At 45.5% G+C, this 16,704-nt stretch overlaps 1 protein-coding gene across 1 annotated transcript; it reads left to right on the top strand.

The window, feature by feature from the left end:
- Positions 1–977: 977 nt before the first annotated feature.
- On the top strand, positions 978–16,614 carry LOC141584381 (heat shock factor protein 5-like). The gene is made up of 3 exons (XM_074398412.1): positions 978–1,086; positions 1,191–1,919; positions 12,955–16,614. The coding sequence occupies exons 1-3, from the start codon at positions 978–980 to the stop codon at positions 13,101–13,103; spliced, it is 987 nt and encodes a 328-aa protein (XP_074254513.1). The 3' UTR covers positions 13,104–16,614.
- Positions 16,615–16,704: the final 90 nt, after the last annotated feature.

The raw sequence follows: 16,704 nt of genomic DNA, 5'->3' as shown, positions 1-16,704 counted from the left end.
GGCTGAGGCAGGAGAATCACTTGAACCTGGGAGGTGAACGTTGCAGTGAGTTGAGATCATGCCATTGCACTCCATGCAGCCTGTGGAAAAAGAGTGAAACTCCATCAGAAAGAAAAAGAAAAGAAAGAAGGAAAGAGGAAAGAAAAGAAAGAAGGAAAGAAGAAATAAAGAAAGAAGGAAAGAAAGAGAAAAAAGAAAGGAAAGAAGGAAGAAAGAGAGAGGGAGGAAGGAAGGAAAGTTGAATGAAGGAAGGAAGGAAGGAAAGAAAGAACGAAAGAGAAAGAGACCAGAGATGATACAAACCAATGGAAAAACATTCTATGCTCGTAAATGGGAAGAAATAATGTCAAAATGGCCTCACTGTCCAAAGTAATTTACAGATTCAATACTATTATATCAAACTACCAAGTCATTTGTCACAGAATGAGAAAAGAAAGTATTTTAAAATTTATGTAAATCCGAAAAACAGTCCGAATAGCCAAAGATATCTTAAACAAAAAGAATACAGCTAGAGGCAACACACTACCCAACTTTTCAAACTATGCTGGCTAGCCATATGCAGAAGATTCAAACTGGACCACTTCCTTTTATCATAGAAAAAATCAATTTAAGATGAATTAAGGACCTACATTACAAAATCGAAAACTATGAAAATCCTAAACAAAAACCCTCCAGGACATACCATTCTGGACATAAACCACAGCAAATTTTTCCAGACTAAGTCTCCAAAAGCTATTGCAACGAAAACATACACGCATGGGACCTAAGGAAGCTAAAGAGATTGTGCTCAGCAAAAGAAACTGTCAACAGAGTAAGCAGACAACCTGCAGAATGGGAGAAAAATTTTAGAAACGATGCACCTGACAAAAGTGTCATCCAGAATCTATAAAGAAATTAACACAATTTTAATCAGAAAACAAACAACTCCATTAAAAAATGGACAAAAGACAAGAACGGACACTTGTCAAAAGACATTCATGGGGTCCGCGGCGGCCGGGCAGGCAGAAGCAGACAGGGCGAGGCGAAGGCCGCGGCGGGGGTCGGGGGCGGGAATCGAGCACGGGGAGGGAGAGGTAGGCTGGGTGGGTGGGCGCGAGGTCCGGGCCGGGCGGGGCGATGCAGGAGGCGCCGCTCTCCATCCCCATCAAGCCCAACAACTTCCCCGCCGAACGGTGGCGTCTGGTGAACAGCTCGTGGTAACGGTCCACCCGCTGGGACGGCGGCGGCGAGGGGCTGCTCATCCACCAGCCGCTCTTCGAGGTGGAGCTGCTCAGCCCGCCCGGGCCGGGGGGCGGCGGCGGGCCGCGGGGCCGGGGCCGAGCCTGGGCTCTTCAAAACCACCAACTTCACCAGCTTCATCCGCCAGCTCAACGTCTCCGGCTTCCACAAGGTGGTGCAGGGCGGGCCGAGGCCGGGTCCGGGCCGGGGCCGGGGGGCGGCGGGACGGCGGAACCGGCCCCTCCACCACTTCCGCAGCCCGCACTTCCGCCGCGGCCAGCCGCAGCTGCTCGTGCACCTCCAGCGCCGAACCCGCGCCAACAAGGCCAAGCTGGCGGCCGGCCTGGAGGTGCCCTGCCGCCCGCCCAGCGGTTTCCAGTGGCTTCCAGCGGCTGCGCATCACCTTGGCCTCCGCCTCCGCCGCATCCGCCGCCGCCCCGAGCCCGCTGCAGCACCAGGAGCCGCCACCTGCGCCGCAGATTCCCGGCCCGAGCCGCACGGACCAGGGGCTGTAGGACAGTTTCACCGGTCACTTCGGCGACGTGGTTTTCCCCCTTACTCCTACGTAACTTCATCCCACGACCGCAGTACTTTTCCCATGAAAAGTTTAGATCGGACCCCAGTTGCTCGCAGAATATGGCAGAACTCCCTTGGAATGCACCCCGGACAAGTGGAGACATCGCCACGTTTTCAGAGAAACGGTAAGGTTACAGAGCCATTTACTTGGCCTGTTCTCTGTGGAGAGGATATTTCCTGTTACAGCCCAAGTGTGAGATCGACTTTATGTTCCCCGCCTCCAGATCCTGTTTTGCTGCCTCAGTGGTGCGTGCCTGTTGTCCCGTCTGCTTGGGATGCTGAGGTGGGAAGACTGCTTGAGCCTGGGAAGCGGAGGCTGCAGTGAGCAGTGACCTCGCCAGTCACCAGGCGTGGTGACTCATGCCTGTAATCCCAGCACTTTGACAGGCTGAGGCAGGTGGATCACTTGAGGTCAGGAGTTCAGGGCCAGCCTGGCCAACATGGTGAAACCCCATCTCTACTAAAAATTTAGAAAAATAAAAAATTTGAAAAATAAATTTTTAATAATAAAAACTATAGAAGCGAAAGTGAATTTCTAAATGACATACTAGTTCATAAAATGTATAATTTAAAATTTAATAATATTTAAAATGTAGAGTTCCTGTAAAGGTAAGAAAAAATAGTTGAAACAATAGGAAATTATAATTGCTTATTAGTATTTTAACTTATAATTTTCAGTGACTATAAGGTTTTGGTAAGTATAGTCAAATAACAACCTCCCGATTTTTTATTGCGAGAAGGAAAGAAGGAAAAAAGGGAAAGAAATTAAACCTCAACTTAGTTTTCGAATTGTTCTTTTTTTTTTTTTTTAGAGACGGAGTCTCACTCTGTCGCCCAGGCTGGAGTGCAGTGGCGTGACCTTGGCTCACTGCAACCCCGGCCTCCCGGGTTCAAGCAATTCTCCTGCTCCAGCCTCCTGAGTAGCTGGGATTACAGGCACGCGCCACCATGCCCTGCTAATTTTTTGTATTTTTAGTAGAAACGGAGTTTCATCATGTTGATCAGGCTGGTCGCAAACTCCCAACCTCGTGATCCACCCCTGTTCGGTCTTCCAAAGTGCTGGGATTACAAGCGTGAGGCACTGTGCGTAGCCCAGATTATTCTTTAATATAAGTTAATAGGCAAAGGCTGATAAGAAAAGAAGTTCATAAATGACAGGTTCGATTTTAGTTAAGGAAAAAACAAAGGAGACATGATTATCACCTGTACCTTTCAAGAATCTAAAGTGATTGAGCGTGAATTCGGCAGTGTAAGTGGTCCTCAACTCTGAATTAACTGTGGGAGGTTTGCTTGTGTTACTCAGAAAGCTTGTTCTTTATTTGCCAGCCAGGTGCGGTGACTCACACCTGTAATCCTAGCACTTTGAGAGGCTGAGGCAGGTGGATCACTTGAGGTCAGGAGTTCAGGACCAACCCGGCCAACATGGTGAAAGCTTATCTATACTAAAAATACAAAAATTATAAGAAGAAAAGCAAGCATCATGCATCATTTCTTACATGCTAATTGTGTAAAAGTGCTATACGTTCCTTTATGGAACATGGCTTTTATATAGTTGATTTTTGTGGGTTCTTTTTGCCTTTTGATTAAAAAAATGCATTGCTTTACCTCAGAGCTTGTACTTTTAAGTTTTTAACCATATAGTTTATGGTATCCACATTCGTCTTTAGAATAGTTTTCATAGAGTTCTTTGACGTCTAATGAAGACTGATTGCTTTTAGGTCTGCTGTATAACTGTGGTATTAGGGTTTCTTTCCATTGTACTCCCAGGATAATCCCACTGTTTCTTTCCTTAATTTTAATTTTTTTTGAGACAGAGTCTTGCTCTGTCACCCAGTCTGAAGTGCAGTGGCACCATCTTGGCTCACTGCGACCTCCGCTTCCCGCGTTCAAGCACTTCTCTGCCTAGCCTTCCAAGTAGTTGGGATTACAGGCGCCTGCCACCACACCCAGCTAATTTTTGTATTTTTAGGAGAGATGGGGTTTCACCATGTTGGCCAGTCTGGTCTTGAACTCCTGAACTTGTGAACCACCCACTTGACCTCCCAAAGTGCTGGGATTACAGGCCTGAGCCACCATGCCTGGCCCTCGAATAACTTTCAATGCTTCTGTTTCTCCCTGGGCACATACTTTAGGCAGAGGGACTTCCCATTTTCCCTCCTTCTCTTTTCGTTTCTGTTTAATCATACTGGAAAGTGCTTTAGCTTGAGGTTGCCCCGCTCTGTCCAGCAGATAGGCAGATACTGCTCCCTGTGGAGTCTTTTCATCATTCTTCTGTTTGGTGTTTCTCTTTTCATGCATCTTGATAGTCTTTTTCATTTGTATTTTCTCAGCACGGCACTGTTTATGGTAAAGCTTAGCTTTCAGACCAATCATTTTCTTTGCCTTCTTTGAACGTTGATGAGCCTCAGGACTTTCCTTCTTTCTCTTTTTCTCACTGTCATCCAAATGGTATCCATAGCGTTACCAGTGTAATTCAATATATTCATTCTGTGGCATGGTGACAGCTGCAGAGCTGCCAGAGGAAGCCCCTGGGGTGTGAAAACACTCAATTTTCAGGTCTCAGAGACCCACGAGCCCACAGTGTGCAGGCCACGACAAGAAAGCTATTTTTTATTTATTTTTCTTATTTTTTTGCTATTTTTAATTTTTAAAAATATTTATTGATTTGAGGTGGAGTCTCACTCTGTGGCTCCCTCCCGAGTTCAAGAGATTCTGCTGCCTCAGCCTCTTCAGTAGCTGGGATTACAGGCGCCGGCCATCATACCTGGCTAAGATTTTTTTATATTTTTAGTAGAGATGGGATTTCTCCATGTTGGCTAGGCCTATGTTGAACTCCTGACCGCAAGTGATTCGGCCACCTTGGCCTCCCAAAGTGCTGGGATTGCAAGGGTGAGCCACCTCACCTGATTCTTCTGTATTTTTAATAAGCTCCCAGGTGAGGTGAGTGCTGGCTAGTGGAGCACATTTTGAGTGTCATGGATCTGGTTCATGCCCTCGTTGGCAGTGGTGGCTCATGTCTGTAATCCCAGCACTTTGGGAGTCTGAGGTGGGTGGATCACCTGAGGTCAGGAGTTTGAGACCAGCCTGGCCAACATGGTGAAACCCGTGTCTACTAAAAATACAAACAATAAAAATAAAGATAAAAAATAACTGGAGGGTGGTGGCATGTGCTTGTAATCTCAGCTACTTGGGAGGCTGAGGCAGGAGAATCTATTGAACCCGGTAGATGGAGGTTGCAGTTAGCTGAGATCCTGCCACTGCACTCCAGCCTGGGCAATGGAACAAGAGCTAAACTTCATCTCTAAATAAATAAATAAATGAGTAAATAAATAAATAAATAAATTAAGTCTGGTTCATGTCCTACCAGCCATTTATAGATGTTATACTGAGTCCTGATACAGGTAACTCATGTTCCAAACTCCAGATTTCCCCCAAAATATATAGGAAATATGAGGCCCTAAGAGGGAAATGTTGCTGAAGATGACACAGCAAAATGGAGTTTGAGACTAGAAACAAAAGCGCAGATGAAGCCTTTATTCCCATGTCACTTTCAACATCAAATATAAATATCTAAGAGGACCCCTTGATCTGGGCCCAGCCCTGAGCCGCTTCTGTGGCCTGTCAGGGAATGCCAGGAGCCATGGCACTCCCCGAAGGTTGTTTGCCAAGCAGCAACCAGGCGGTGGGGAGGAAGAAGCCAGTTTCATTTCCTTGCTCCAGGACCTGGAAAGGTCTGACCCTGGAAAACACCCCACCCAGGGTATCGGTGAATTCAGGAGCCCCAGAGATCCATCTCTGAGACACCCTGCAGAAGGGCCCTGCAAGACAGGACCTGTTTAGGCGCCTTCCTTCCACCCCAACGCTTGTGGGGCCCATTACTCTCCTGAGAGCTTCCCTAGGTTATTTCCACCTACCCCCGCATTGACCTCCAGCCTTGGAGCACCCTCACACTTTCCCCGCCTGTGGAGACTCCACAATTATTCCCCTCCAAAGACCCCTCCCCAAACTGCCTCCTGGCATCAGCGATGCTGTCACACCTTGGTGACTGCCTCGGCTACCCCTTTCCCTGCCCCAAGCACCTCTGAGTCTCCATCATGACTTCCCCAGGTCTAGGGCTGTACTGAGACTGCACAGCGACCACGACACACAGGGCTTTCCTCCAGCACTCCCTCAGACATCCCGCCCACCCTACATGGGAGATGAGGCTCCACCGCCCCAAAAACGCGGCTTTCTGGACCCGCACAAGGCACCTCCGTCACACAGGGGTGACCCTAGGAATCCCTCTCCAGATATTCTCGGGCCTTCCCCCAAGGGAGACACCAAAGGTGGAGGAATCCCCTGGAGAGGATCCTCAGAAACCATCCTCAAAGCCACCATCACAACCAGAAAGACCCGAGGAAGAAACGTGACCACGAAACCCATCTCCACATACACACTCCTCCCAGCGGCAGTTCTAGGGACGCCATTCATGGTCACCTCACCCCATGGTGACCTGAAGACCCTGCCCCCAGGTTAAAGGGAAAAGAAAGGAAGAGTCCAGCAGAATTCCTGAAGGAAAATCCATTTTCCTTTATTCATTATGCATTGGAGCTAAAGCGCAGGGCACGAAGGGTTTTATAGACAATTTTAAGTTCTTAGTACAGTTTTCCACGGAAACTTTAAAAATTAATAATGAAAGAGATCATAGATAATAAACCCATCATAAGTACATTATCACTAGGTTTCAGCAGTTCTCATTTTGCTGTTTAATTTCAATTATCAATTCCAAATATTCTAGGAGTTTTTTACATCAAATATCAGATACAATATCATTAATTATGAAAGAACATACGTAACTATCTAACAAGTGAAGCTGAGAAAAAAAATATCATTATCACATCTAATACAAATGTTAATATTTAAAATAGATGAATTTGTGTATTCACCAAAGAGTAGACGCTACAAGCACCGAAGGCTTTGCATGAAACATTTTAACATGTTTCATTTAATATTTCATCTTCAGACACAAAATATCGATACATGAAAATATTCAGTTATGTATACAGAGCCACAGACTATGTTTGGAGGAGGAAATCACAAATCAACAGTGGAATATTCCAAACCACTTTATTGTGAACGTAAATGCAAGAGGCCGGGCACGGTGACTCCCACCTGTAATCCCAGCAGTTTGGGAGGCTGAGGCAGGCAGATCACGAGGTCAAGGGATCAAAACTATCCTGGCCACCATGATGAAACCCTGTCTCTACTAAGAATATATAAATTAGCTGGGTTGGTGGTTCATGCCAGTAGTCCAAGCCACTTGGGTGGCTGAGGCAGGAGAGTCATTTGAACCCGGGGGGTAGAGGTTGCAGGGACTGGAGATCTCGCCACTGTGCTCCAGCCTGGCAACACAGCAAGACTCTGTGTTTTGGTATGACCAGTATGGGCCTGGGGGAAGATGAGCTGATTTCGTCTCTCCCTTTATTACCATGAGGTGGGAGCCTCATTTCACATGTACAGATTCCCTTCAAAGACGAGATGAACAGGCCTGAGCCCCCATGGAACTTGGAGTAATGACAGCCTTGTCCCCATGCATTCTATCTTCCCACACTTGTTGTTTCGGGCCATCGTGCATTCAGTGCCTCTGTGGACAGAGATCCAAACCCAGGCACTCTCACAAATCTGGGGCCAATTCTATAGTTTTTTGAATTCCAGCTCAGTTCAGATTGTCACCTGCTTGGGACTGTGGGTGACTGTTGACTCTGCACTGGGATGTGGTGTGTCCATGTGACAGTAGTCTTCCCCAAGAGTTGTTCAAGAAGGTAGTGCCCTAGGAATGCCATCTGGACTCAGTGGAACAAGAAGTTTAGGTAGCACCTGGCACCCACTCTTCATGCCACCATCACCGAGCTTCACAGTATGGTTATCTGAAGAAATCTGTGCTCTATGAAAATCCTAATCAACAACAACAAAATCAACAATAGCAACAACGACAACAAAAAAAATTAAAAAAAAATATAAAAAAAGAAGATCCTAATTTTCCTGGACTTTTTCAGCAATAGAAGTGATATTTTGTAGTCTTTACAGTTGACGAGTCCAGGATCTTATAATGCTAATTTCTGTCTTTAAGGTAAGATGGCATTAGAATGCCGAATAGCGATGAAATCCATGCTGGCGGCCCTTCTCACAGTGGCGACATCTTTGTGCAAGTCTTTGTATTCACATGGTGGTGACATAGCCTAGGAAAGTCAATTAAAGAGAAAATGGGTACAATTTTTAAAAAGGCTCCAACATTTTTAAAAAGGCATCATTGATGAGAAACCACACATAGAGATTCCTTTGGAGGCTTCCCTTGTAGCTGCTTTGGCTGAGTTTTACAGTGCCAGGTTCTGAGGATGCAACTCCCTGCCCATTCACTAAGGTAGTCTCCTTTAAGAGCTATGAAAAGATTGCCAGAGGCAAGACAAACTTACTTTATAGGTTGAAAGTTGGGCTCATTGCTTGGTGATACTGTCACATAAAAAATAAAATAGGGCTCCAAAAGATTTTCAGAGTATTGTGACAAGCTTGTAACAATATTATCTGTTACCTGTGCACTTGTTCCTTCAGCATAATCAACATACACTTGTGCCAAACAATCAACTTACTCAGTGATTCAAATTCTACCGAATCCTTAGTAGTTACTACACACTCCAAGCAGATTTTAATGAGGCAGGTGCATGCTGGGCTGCTTGAGAACACCCAAGAAGTCTAATGATTGAAGCACCACAAGGTGCTACTTTACTTGCACATTGTGGTAGAGAAATGTATTATTCCAAAGTACCACCGAGACACCAGAGACAATGCCAGTTTTAAATGTGTCTGTCTCAGTTGGAATTTCCCTGTGTACTCACCAAGAGTCATAAACCATAAATCTTACATTGTCCCATGAAGCCATTTTCACTGAAAGCTCATGTCGTTCCTACACCTAGTACTTGAAACACTGGCACCTTATACAGTTTAAGCACAAGTCTCTCAGCCACTACTGCTTTGTCCGATAAACTCCTGGGACTGCACCGAGATATACAGAATAGACAAGGACACGACATTGTAAATTGCTGAAGTAAAAGACAGTCAAGAGCAGTAAGTGCATTGTCTATTTAGATATAATTAGGAATACAACTGTATTTATTCATGAAATAAAAAGAAACTCATTAAGAACAGATTAAAATAAAAAGAAAAATGCAGGTAGAAAATAAAAAGAAACTCATTAAGAACAGATTAAATTTAACAAAAATTATTCTGAATTATGGTCAAAGGAGTGAGAATATCAATAACGTTTTAAAATACAGATCCATGGCCTGGTGCAGGGGCTCATCCCTGTAATCCCAGCACTTTGGGAGGCCAAGGTGGACAGATCAGCTGAGGTCAGGGATCGAGACCTGCCTGACCAACATGGAGAAATCCTGTCTTTAATGAGAATACAAAATATCCGGGCATCACGGTGCCTGCACATAATCCCAGCTACTCAGGAGGCAAAGTAGGGGAATCCCTTGGACCCAGGATGCAGAGGTTGCAATGAGCTGAGATCGCACCATTGCACTCCAGCCTGGGCAACAAGAGCGAAACTCCTTCTCCTAAAAGAATAATAATAATAGTAATATTAATAATAATAATGATGATGATGATTCTTGTATAATGTGTAAAAGACTTGAAATATGATGCCAAAAAAATAAGCACTTTGGTCTGTTAATTTTAAGGCTTTCATTTTCCTAATCACTACTTAATATGATTTTGTCACAGATGTTGGCTTTTGCGGCCAATGGGAAACTCCACTAAGTGACTTCACAGCCTTACCTTCAATCTCTCTGCTTTATCTTTGCGAAGAAAACTAAATAGAAAACACAGGTCATGGTCGTATGCCAAGGCACGCAGGTCAAAGTAATATTTCGTATAAACACTGGCAGACACATGAATATTAAACTCAAGTAGCTCCAAAAAACTCTTCTCCATCTTACTCCTGTGGGAGGAGAAACACAATAAAGCGAACACAGGGCAATTTTAGTCAAGTGGGTTATCTTTAAAAATATTCTGAGCTACTAGGATGCTCAAAGTTCTGTTTTGAAACAAATAAAGGCTGAGTGGTTGGGTCCTTACACTAATGTCCAAACAAGGCACAGCTGCTTGGGGTCTCCTCCGCATCCCAGCAGCCCAAGTTTGGGATGAGGGAGAGGTGGAAGCCTCTTCTGCACTCCTGCTGCTGCCTCGGGGCTTATTCTTCACAGTTCCCTTAGGGCAGCTGCGCAACTCAGACTCCAAGCTCACTCACAAACCCCGCAATGGTGATGAGATGACAGGAATGATGGGTACCATTTCTTAGCTCTGAAGAAGCTCCAGGCATATTTCCCAGGACAATAACAGGAAGGGACTTGCTGAAGTAGAGAAGCACCAACAGGAAGATGGGGCGCATCACCATGGCAACAAGGGGACCCATGGAGAGCCACCCTATTACCTCAGAGGATGAAAAACTGTAAGGCTACAAGGAGAATTGATCCCAAATAAATACATAAGCAAGATACATTTTATGGCAAAAAGAATCCCCTTCCCTCTGCTCCAGCACACCAGGCTGTGTCAAGGAGGCATAATGCAAGTTTCTGCTCACCTTAATATTAGGAAGAGACTGGGGAAGAATAACATTTCCAATTTGAAAGGCAGAAAAGTCAAGGAGAGTCATTTTGGCTAAACTCATATTATAATGTGATTTATAGTAGGGCCCTGGCCTTAACACATGCAGTGTTGCTCTTGAGTTGGGAATGCAACCCTGAAGAACTCGGCATCTGTCACCCCTGGACAGAACAGAATGTGGGGGAGTTGGAGGCAATGGGAGAGGAAAGCACTGGGAGCCGTCCTCTGCCTCACGGTCATCCAGCTGCCCTCACCAAAGCTAAATTAATAGGTACACAGTTAGAGTCATTCTGGCTGCTTTCAGAGTAAGCCCTGTAATGAGTTAATTGCTTAAAAATGATCAATATCTGAACAATACATTTGGTTTCTTGGTTTGAAGGTTTTTAACATTTTACCCATTGGCCAAGTAAGCAAATGCTTGAAAGTGGAGGGCAGTTAGACTCTAAGTCAAGATGTGGGGATCTCATTTGCTGAACGTAAAATCCAACTGAACCTCCTTCTAAAATTAATATCCTCTTCACGTATCCTTAGGTCTATAGAAATGTAAATGAAACAATATTTGAATAGACAGGTAATCAGGTCGTGACTTACTACAGAAATTAATGGCACTTCCCAGAATTAACGTAGCTATTCATAGAGGTTTAATCACTGAAGAAAAGTATTCTGTGAACAGCCGATTCATCTTCTAAGATTTCTGTTTTTTTTTTTTTTCTTTTTATGTGGAGTTTCTCTCTTGTTACCCAGGCTGGAGTGCAATGGCGCAATCAGCTCACCGCAACTTCCGCCTCCCGGGTTCAGGCAAATCTCCTGCCTCAGCCTCCTGAGGAGCTGGGATCACAGGCACGCATCACTATGCCCAGCTAATTTTTTGTATTTTTAGTAGAGACGGGGTTTCACCTTGTTGACCAGGATGGTCTTGATCTCTTGACCTCGGGATCCACCCGAGGGGGATCCATCCGGGATCCCCACTCGGGATCCATCCGCCTTGGCCTCCCAAAATGCTGTGATTACAGGCTTGAGCCACCGCACCCGGCCGATTTCTGGGTTTTTAAACAGCTAGTTGACTGAACAGCATACCCTTTACAACACAGCATTTCTGCATAGTGGCTACTCAGTTTAACTCTCTAGAAAAGATATATATTCCGGGGAGACACATCGATGTTGGAACGTTTTAAGAAAAATCTGAGGGACAGCAGTTATTTATCTGTTAAACTGACACTCAAAATGGGATCATTGCAAATAGTCAAGAGGAGTAGGGTGAGACACATGTCTATTAAATGCTTGGACGTAATGCTTTTCAGCTTCCCAAGATCACAAACAGAAGCAGCCTGTTCAGACCATAGCTCCCGGTATATCTCCGTTCACACACAAACAGCTCTGTTTGGAACCTGTCTTCTTGGGGCTGGCCTCTGCCTCCACTGCTTCTGGAGCTCACTTCTGTGGAAACCTGCACTTATCCCTGCATGCTCTCTGATCTTGTGACTGGAAATCAGAGCCTCAGCCAGCTTAGCTGCAGGTTTTGAGAACAATTCAGCTGCCAAAATGGCAGAACTAAGTGTTCATGATTACAAATTTGAAACCACCTTTGCAAAAATTGTAACGGAGAAAATGATGACAGTGAAAGAGGATTGATGTGACTTCATCTCACTTCTAACCTCCAAGCTGTCCTTGTTCTTTCCTACACAGAGGCCAAACTAACTTTGGAAGGAATGTAGTTTGTAGTTTAACTTTGTAACCAAAGATGGTAACAACCCTTTCCCAAAACAAACCCCTTTCCCACCTGGGAACTAGATAGATGACCTTTCCACAATGAATAAATTAGCCACAAGATTAGAAATTGTGGCTTAGGAGTCATGAGGCTGAAGGCTGCAAGAATTTGAACCTGCCCATATTGATCCTGGGAATAACATCACTATTGTAAAACCTAAATTGAGTGCTTGAGATATTTTGCAGACGTTGTACTGGGATCAGGTGACACCACCCTAACAAATCAACGTGGCTCATCTGGTTTTTTGGCCCCAACCCAGCAGCCAACTCAATGCAGGAGGACAGCTTCAACGTTCCCCTATGATTTCATCGCTGACCTGATCTGTCAGCACTCCCCACTTTCTGACACACTACACACCAAATTACTTTTTTCGAAAACCATCCCAGAGTTTTTAGAGAGACTAATTTCAGTAATAGTCAAACTCTGGTCTCCTGTACATCTATCTCTGCATGAATTAAACACTTTCTCCATTGCAATTATCCTGTACTGATAAATCAGCTCTGGCTAGGCAGCAGAGAAGGAGAAATCAGGCAGTCACAAATCTTGCTTCCTTTTAGGGAACAGTTTGCAGTGGATGACTATGATTAAACTCCCTTTAGCATTTGCAGCTTTCAAAGTACTTCCATTTGTTTCAAATTCATTTGCTGTCATACTCTTTGCTAAAATGGCTCCCCCAAATATCACAATTATCACTTGGTTTATACTATTAGCAAAGTGGTGACAAAAATGTTTGTTTGTTTGTTTCTTAGAGAGAGTCTGGTTCCCTCACCCAGGACTGAAGTGCAGTCACGTGATCACAGCTCACTACAGCCTAAAGTTACCAGGCTCAGGCAATTCTTCCACGTCAGACTCCCAAGTAGCTGGGACTACTACAGAACCTGCCAACACACTTGGCTAATTTTTTTAAAATTTTTTTGTACGGACAGGCTTCACTGTGTTACCCAGCAGGTCTGAACTCCTGTGCACAAGGGATTGAATGTAGATACATACACACTGCAGTGTATCTACAATATAAACTGTATCTTCAATTGCAGCCATACACTGAGGTGATTCTGAATAGCAGTCCTCCTATGTGGAGTCACGGGCAAAGATGGATCACAAAACTAACTTGTGCCACTGCCTGGCATTGTCTTTTCTGCTGGTCAACGTAAACAAGAGCTGCTCCATTGTCTTGCACCAGATGCGGCTGACACAGCTGTCCTCACTGTCCAGCGGGCACCCAGGGCAGCTCTGCTGGAAATGCCCCCTTGCTCACCCTGCCTGCCTGCTTCAGGGCCCTTCACTTCACAGCAGTCATAAGGCCAAATGGGAAGGGAACCCTGGGGAAGCTGTGTTGCAGTGCCATGTTGGTGCATCTGGGAGGAACTCCATGACCCTGCACAGCTCCCAGACTCTCATAAACAACTACTGGCCCCGAGCCTGCTTCTGTGAATGTCTGAGTACCCAGGGAGCCTGTGAGTGTGGTGGGCATGGCGTGATGCCCCAGAAATGCTTCTCACACTGCGGGAGGTGAACGTGCAAGCTTCTAACTCATCAGACCGATTTCCAAACACATGCAAGGTTAATGGGGAGGAGCCAGGGCAGAGAAATCTGTAGCTATTTAACATCATATCTCAAGGTTCCTATAAAAGCAGATCTTCAGATTAAAGGGGGAGACAAGGACCAGCAAAAGCAAATACACAATGGGTGACTTAGGTTAAAGCTGTAAGTTCTGCATAGTCCCGAGGCCTTAACACCTGAAAAGTGGCCAGTTATTTCAAAGGCCTGATGTTTACCCCTTCAAAGGGGACTGAAACTGGCAGGTGGCTTCTAAAAAGCTATAAAGATATTTACTGCACTGTGTCATTCTGACAGCACACTTGTAAGAGGTTTTCCAAAAAACAATCAGAAAAACACTTCAGTTTATCAGCCAGTTATTACAACAATAACACTTCAAGACTTACCCATTAATGCTGGAAAATATAAACTGTTATACTAAAGCTGGATAGATTGAAGTCTGTGGTCTTATGCCTACTTCCTTTATCTGCACAAGGAAACCTATAAAGATATTTCTTACACTGATAACTTGGAGAGCAAATGAGGCATGGAAAATGATGACAAAGTTTGCCAAAACCTTAGAAACTCACATTGTCTCAGCTGCAACATCCTTGGGATTCTGGCTGTCATCCGCACTCCAGTGACGACGATTTCCCCAAAACTTGGAGGCCAGAAGCATGGCTCCGTAGACAATTTGTTTCCAATTAGTAGGACAAAGATCGATGTTAGCATTCGTTAAAAGGCGTTCAATGTACACCTGCAAAAGAGAGCACTTGTCTTTGATTTCAGTTCTGTTTCAGTGTGCTGATAACATTTAAGAATGAAAGACTTCTGGTTTTGGCCAGAACGTTAAGTGCCTTTTATTCTCATGTTCTGCAGAGAGTTTGCTCAGACAAAGCAAGAGGCCCAGTCCCCGTCATAGTCAGATACTTCTGCAGCATACTCTGCCCACAGAAATTTTCATGCCAATTTCATTCACAGGGATGTGAGCATGAAGAAAGGCACCTTCAGCACCTTCACACTCATGAAAGGCAGCACAAACACAGGCCTGGTGCAGATTAAGGTTGTTCAGGAAACACTACAGTGCCATCCGCGTGCAGCGTCACACCTGGCTGGCAGGTAGATAGGAATTTTACAGGTGTGCCATGCTAGAACGTGTAGAACCCAAGTCATAATGAGAACACTGCTGTCTTCTCCTTTTCACAACAACTCACCCGCTTTTGGGACACAGGCTTAGGAACTGCAGGTCAAGAGTGCCTCCCAGTGCTGCCGGGCAGACAGCATGACAAGGGCAGGTCTCTGTTGCTGAGAAACAGTCCCTGTATCCAGAGCCTTGATGAGGAACGCATGTGAAGGAATGGAGGGTCCTGCTCACAGCCCCTACTTTCCATGTCTCCACAATCACTTCACAAAAACTTATTTCTTGTCCTCCAGTATCTGCATTCAGTCAATTCTGGCGGTTTGAAGGCAGAGAGAGCTGCCGGCCTCTCTATCCTTGGGGTGGCTGTAAACCCGCCAAGCAGTTTGTGAGATAATCTCAGAAATGATTGTCTATCTGTCCAATCTCTATCCTATAAAGAACTAGAAGAAGGACCAGCTGAGGGAAGGTTACAGAGGTAAGCTGTGAGATGTTGCTACCTCAGAGGGTGCTCTGTAGAAGAGTATGACTCTATGCTACTTGAGGTCTTCGAATCAAGGTGAAAGAAAAACAGTTTATTTTAAGAGAGTTCATTTATTGTTGAACATTATCAGATCGGTGGCTCAGATCTGGCAATGTTCTCCAAAGTCAACTGTGTTTTCCAAATCACATGGCCCTTGAACATGACATGTTCTTATGAGAGATCCTGCTCCCTTTCTCTAAAACCCTGCACTGTCGGTTTTCCAAGGAATAACCCTCCCTCCTAGTGTTCAACTCCACAGGACTCATGAGAGAGCACTGAAACAGCACTGGCAAGCCCTCAACTTCCTGTCACCTTTACTGGTAAGCCAGTGACCCGCTGACACTCATCGATACCACTTGCCCTCCTGGGTCAGTGAGAAAGTTTCTCTTTTAACATTGACTCTTCTATCAGCATGATGGATCCTATCCACTTTTGCAGAACACTGTTCCCCAAATCACCTCTTCTTGAAGACTTTCTCTCTCTCTGCCAGAGATTTTCCCCAATACAAATGTGTTGCCTGTTCCCATCCTGCTCTCCCCAGCTCCCCCATGACATCCTCTCATTTGCTCACAGTGTCATGCCCTGGTGCCAGCTCCTTGCCTCCCATCTCACCTTAACCACCCCCCCAACCCCATCACTCACCTGAGACTCCTCTTGCTGAGGTCCCTGGAGCCTTCACACCCACAAACCAGAGCCCTTCACCCCAAGGCTCCACTCCCCAACCTGGCCCTAATCTTGTCCAGGAAATTGCCATTGGCCCAGCTCCTGGAGACTAATAATTACATGTGAGTTACCCTCCTCTAATCCGTGCATAATCCCTCCATGGCTACCTTCACTGGCAGGCTGCCTGCTTCAGGTTCTGGGCCGCCACGTGCCACGGCTCACCTGTAACAGCCTAGTTGCTACTTAGTCCTCTTCTCTGCCCCAACCCCCCTCCCAACTATGGACTGCTCTCTCCCAAGCACTTGGGATAACCTCTAAATTAAGAACGCTGCACTGCCCTGCTCAAGATCTACCATTAGTCCCCGCTTCAAACTGGAATAATACCTCGACTTCGTCCCCGGTCTGCAAGCCAAAGGGCCCTGTGAGCGACGGCTCCGCCTGTGCAGCCGCATCTTTTCCATTCTTTCCTTCATTTCTCTCACAGGCGGGCTCCCTGCTGTCTGTTCCTTGAACACACGTGAAATGTGTTCCTGTCTCAATCTTGGCACTCAGCCCACTGCCTATAATGCCAGCATTCCTTATCATCCTCGCTTTATAGTCAGGTCACTGCTCAGATGTGTCCTCTCTAGAGAGGCTCTT

This window comes from Saimiri boliviensis, chromosome 1 (genome assembly GCF_048565385.1).
Source record: "Saimiri boliviensis isolate mSaiBol1 chromosome 1, mSaiBol1.pri, whole genome shotgun sequence".
NCBI lineage: Eukaryota > Metazoa > Chordata > Mammalia > Primates > Cebidae > Saimiri > Saimiri boliviensis.
Note: the sequence above shows the minus strand (reverse complement) of the source record. Positions and strands in the feature narration are given on the sequence as shown.

Coding starts and splice junctions, on each gene's coding strand:
- LOC141584381 (XM_074398412.1), top strand. CDS start 978: ATGGGGTCCGCGGCGGCCGGGCAGGCAGAAGCAGACAGGGCGAGGCGA. Junction 1,087..1,190: donor GGGAGAGGTAGGCTGGGTGG/GTGGGCGCGAGG, acceptor TCTGGTGAACAG/CTCGTGGTAACGGTCCACCC. Junction 1,920..12,954: donor GCCACGTTTTCAGAGAAACG/GTAAGGTTACAG, acceptor TTTGTTTCTTAG/AGAGAGTCTGGTTCCCTCAC.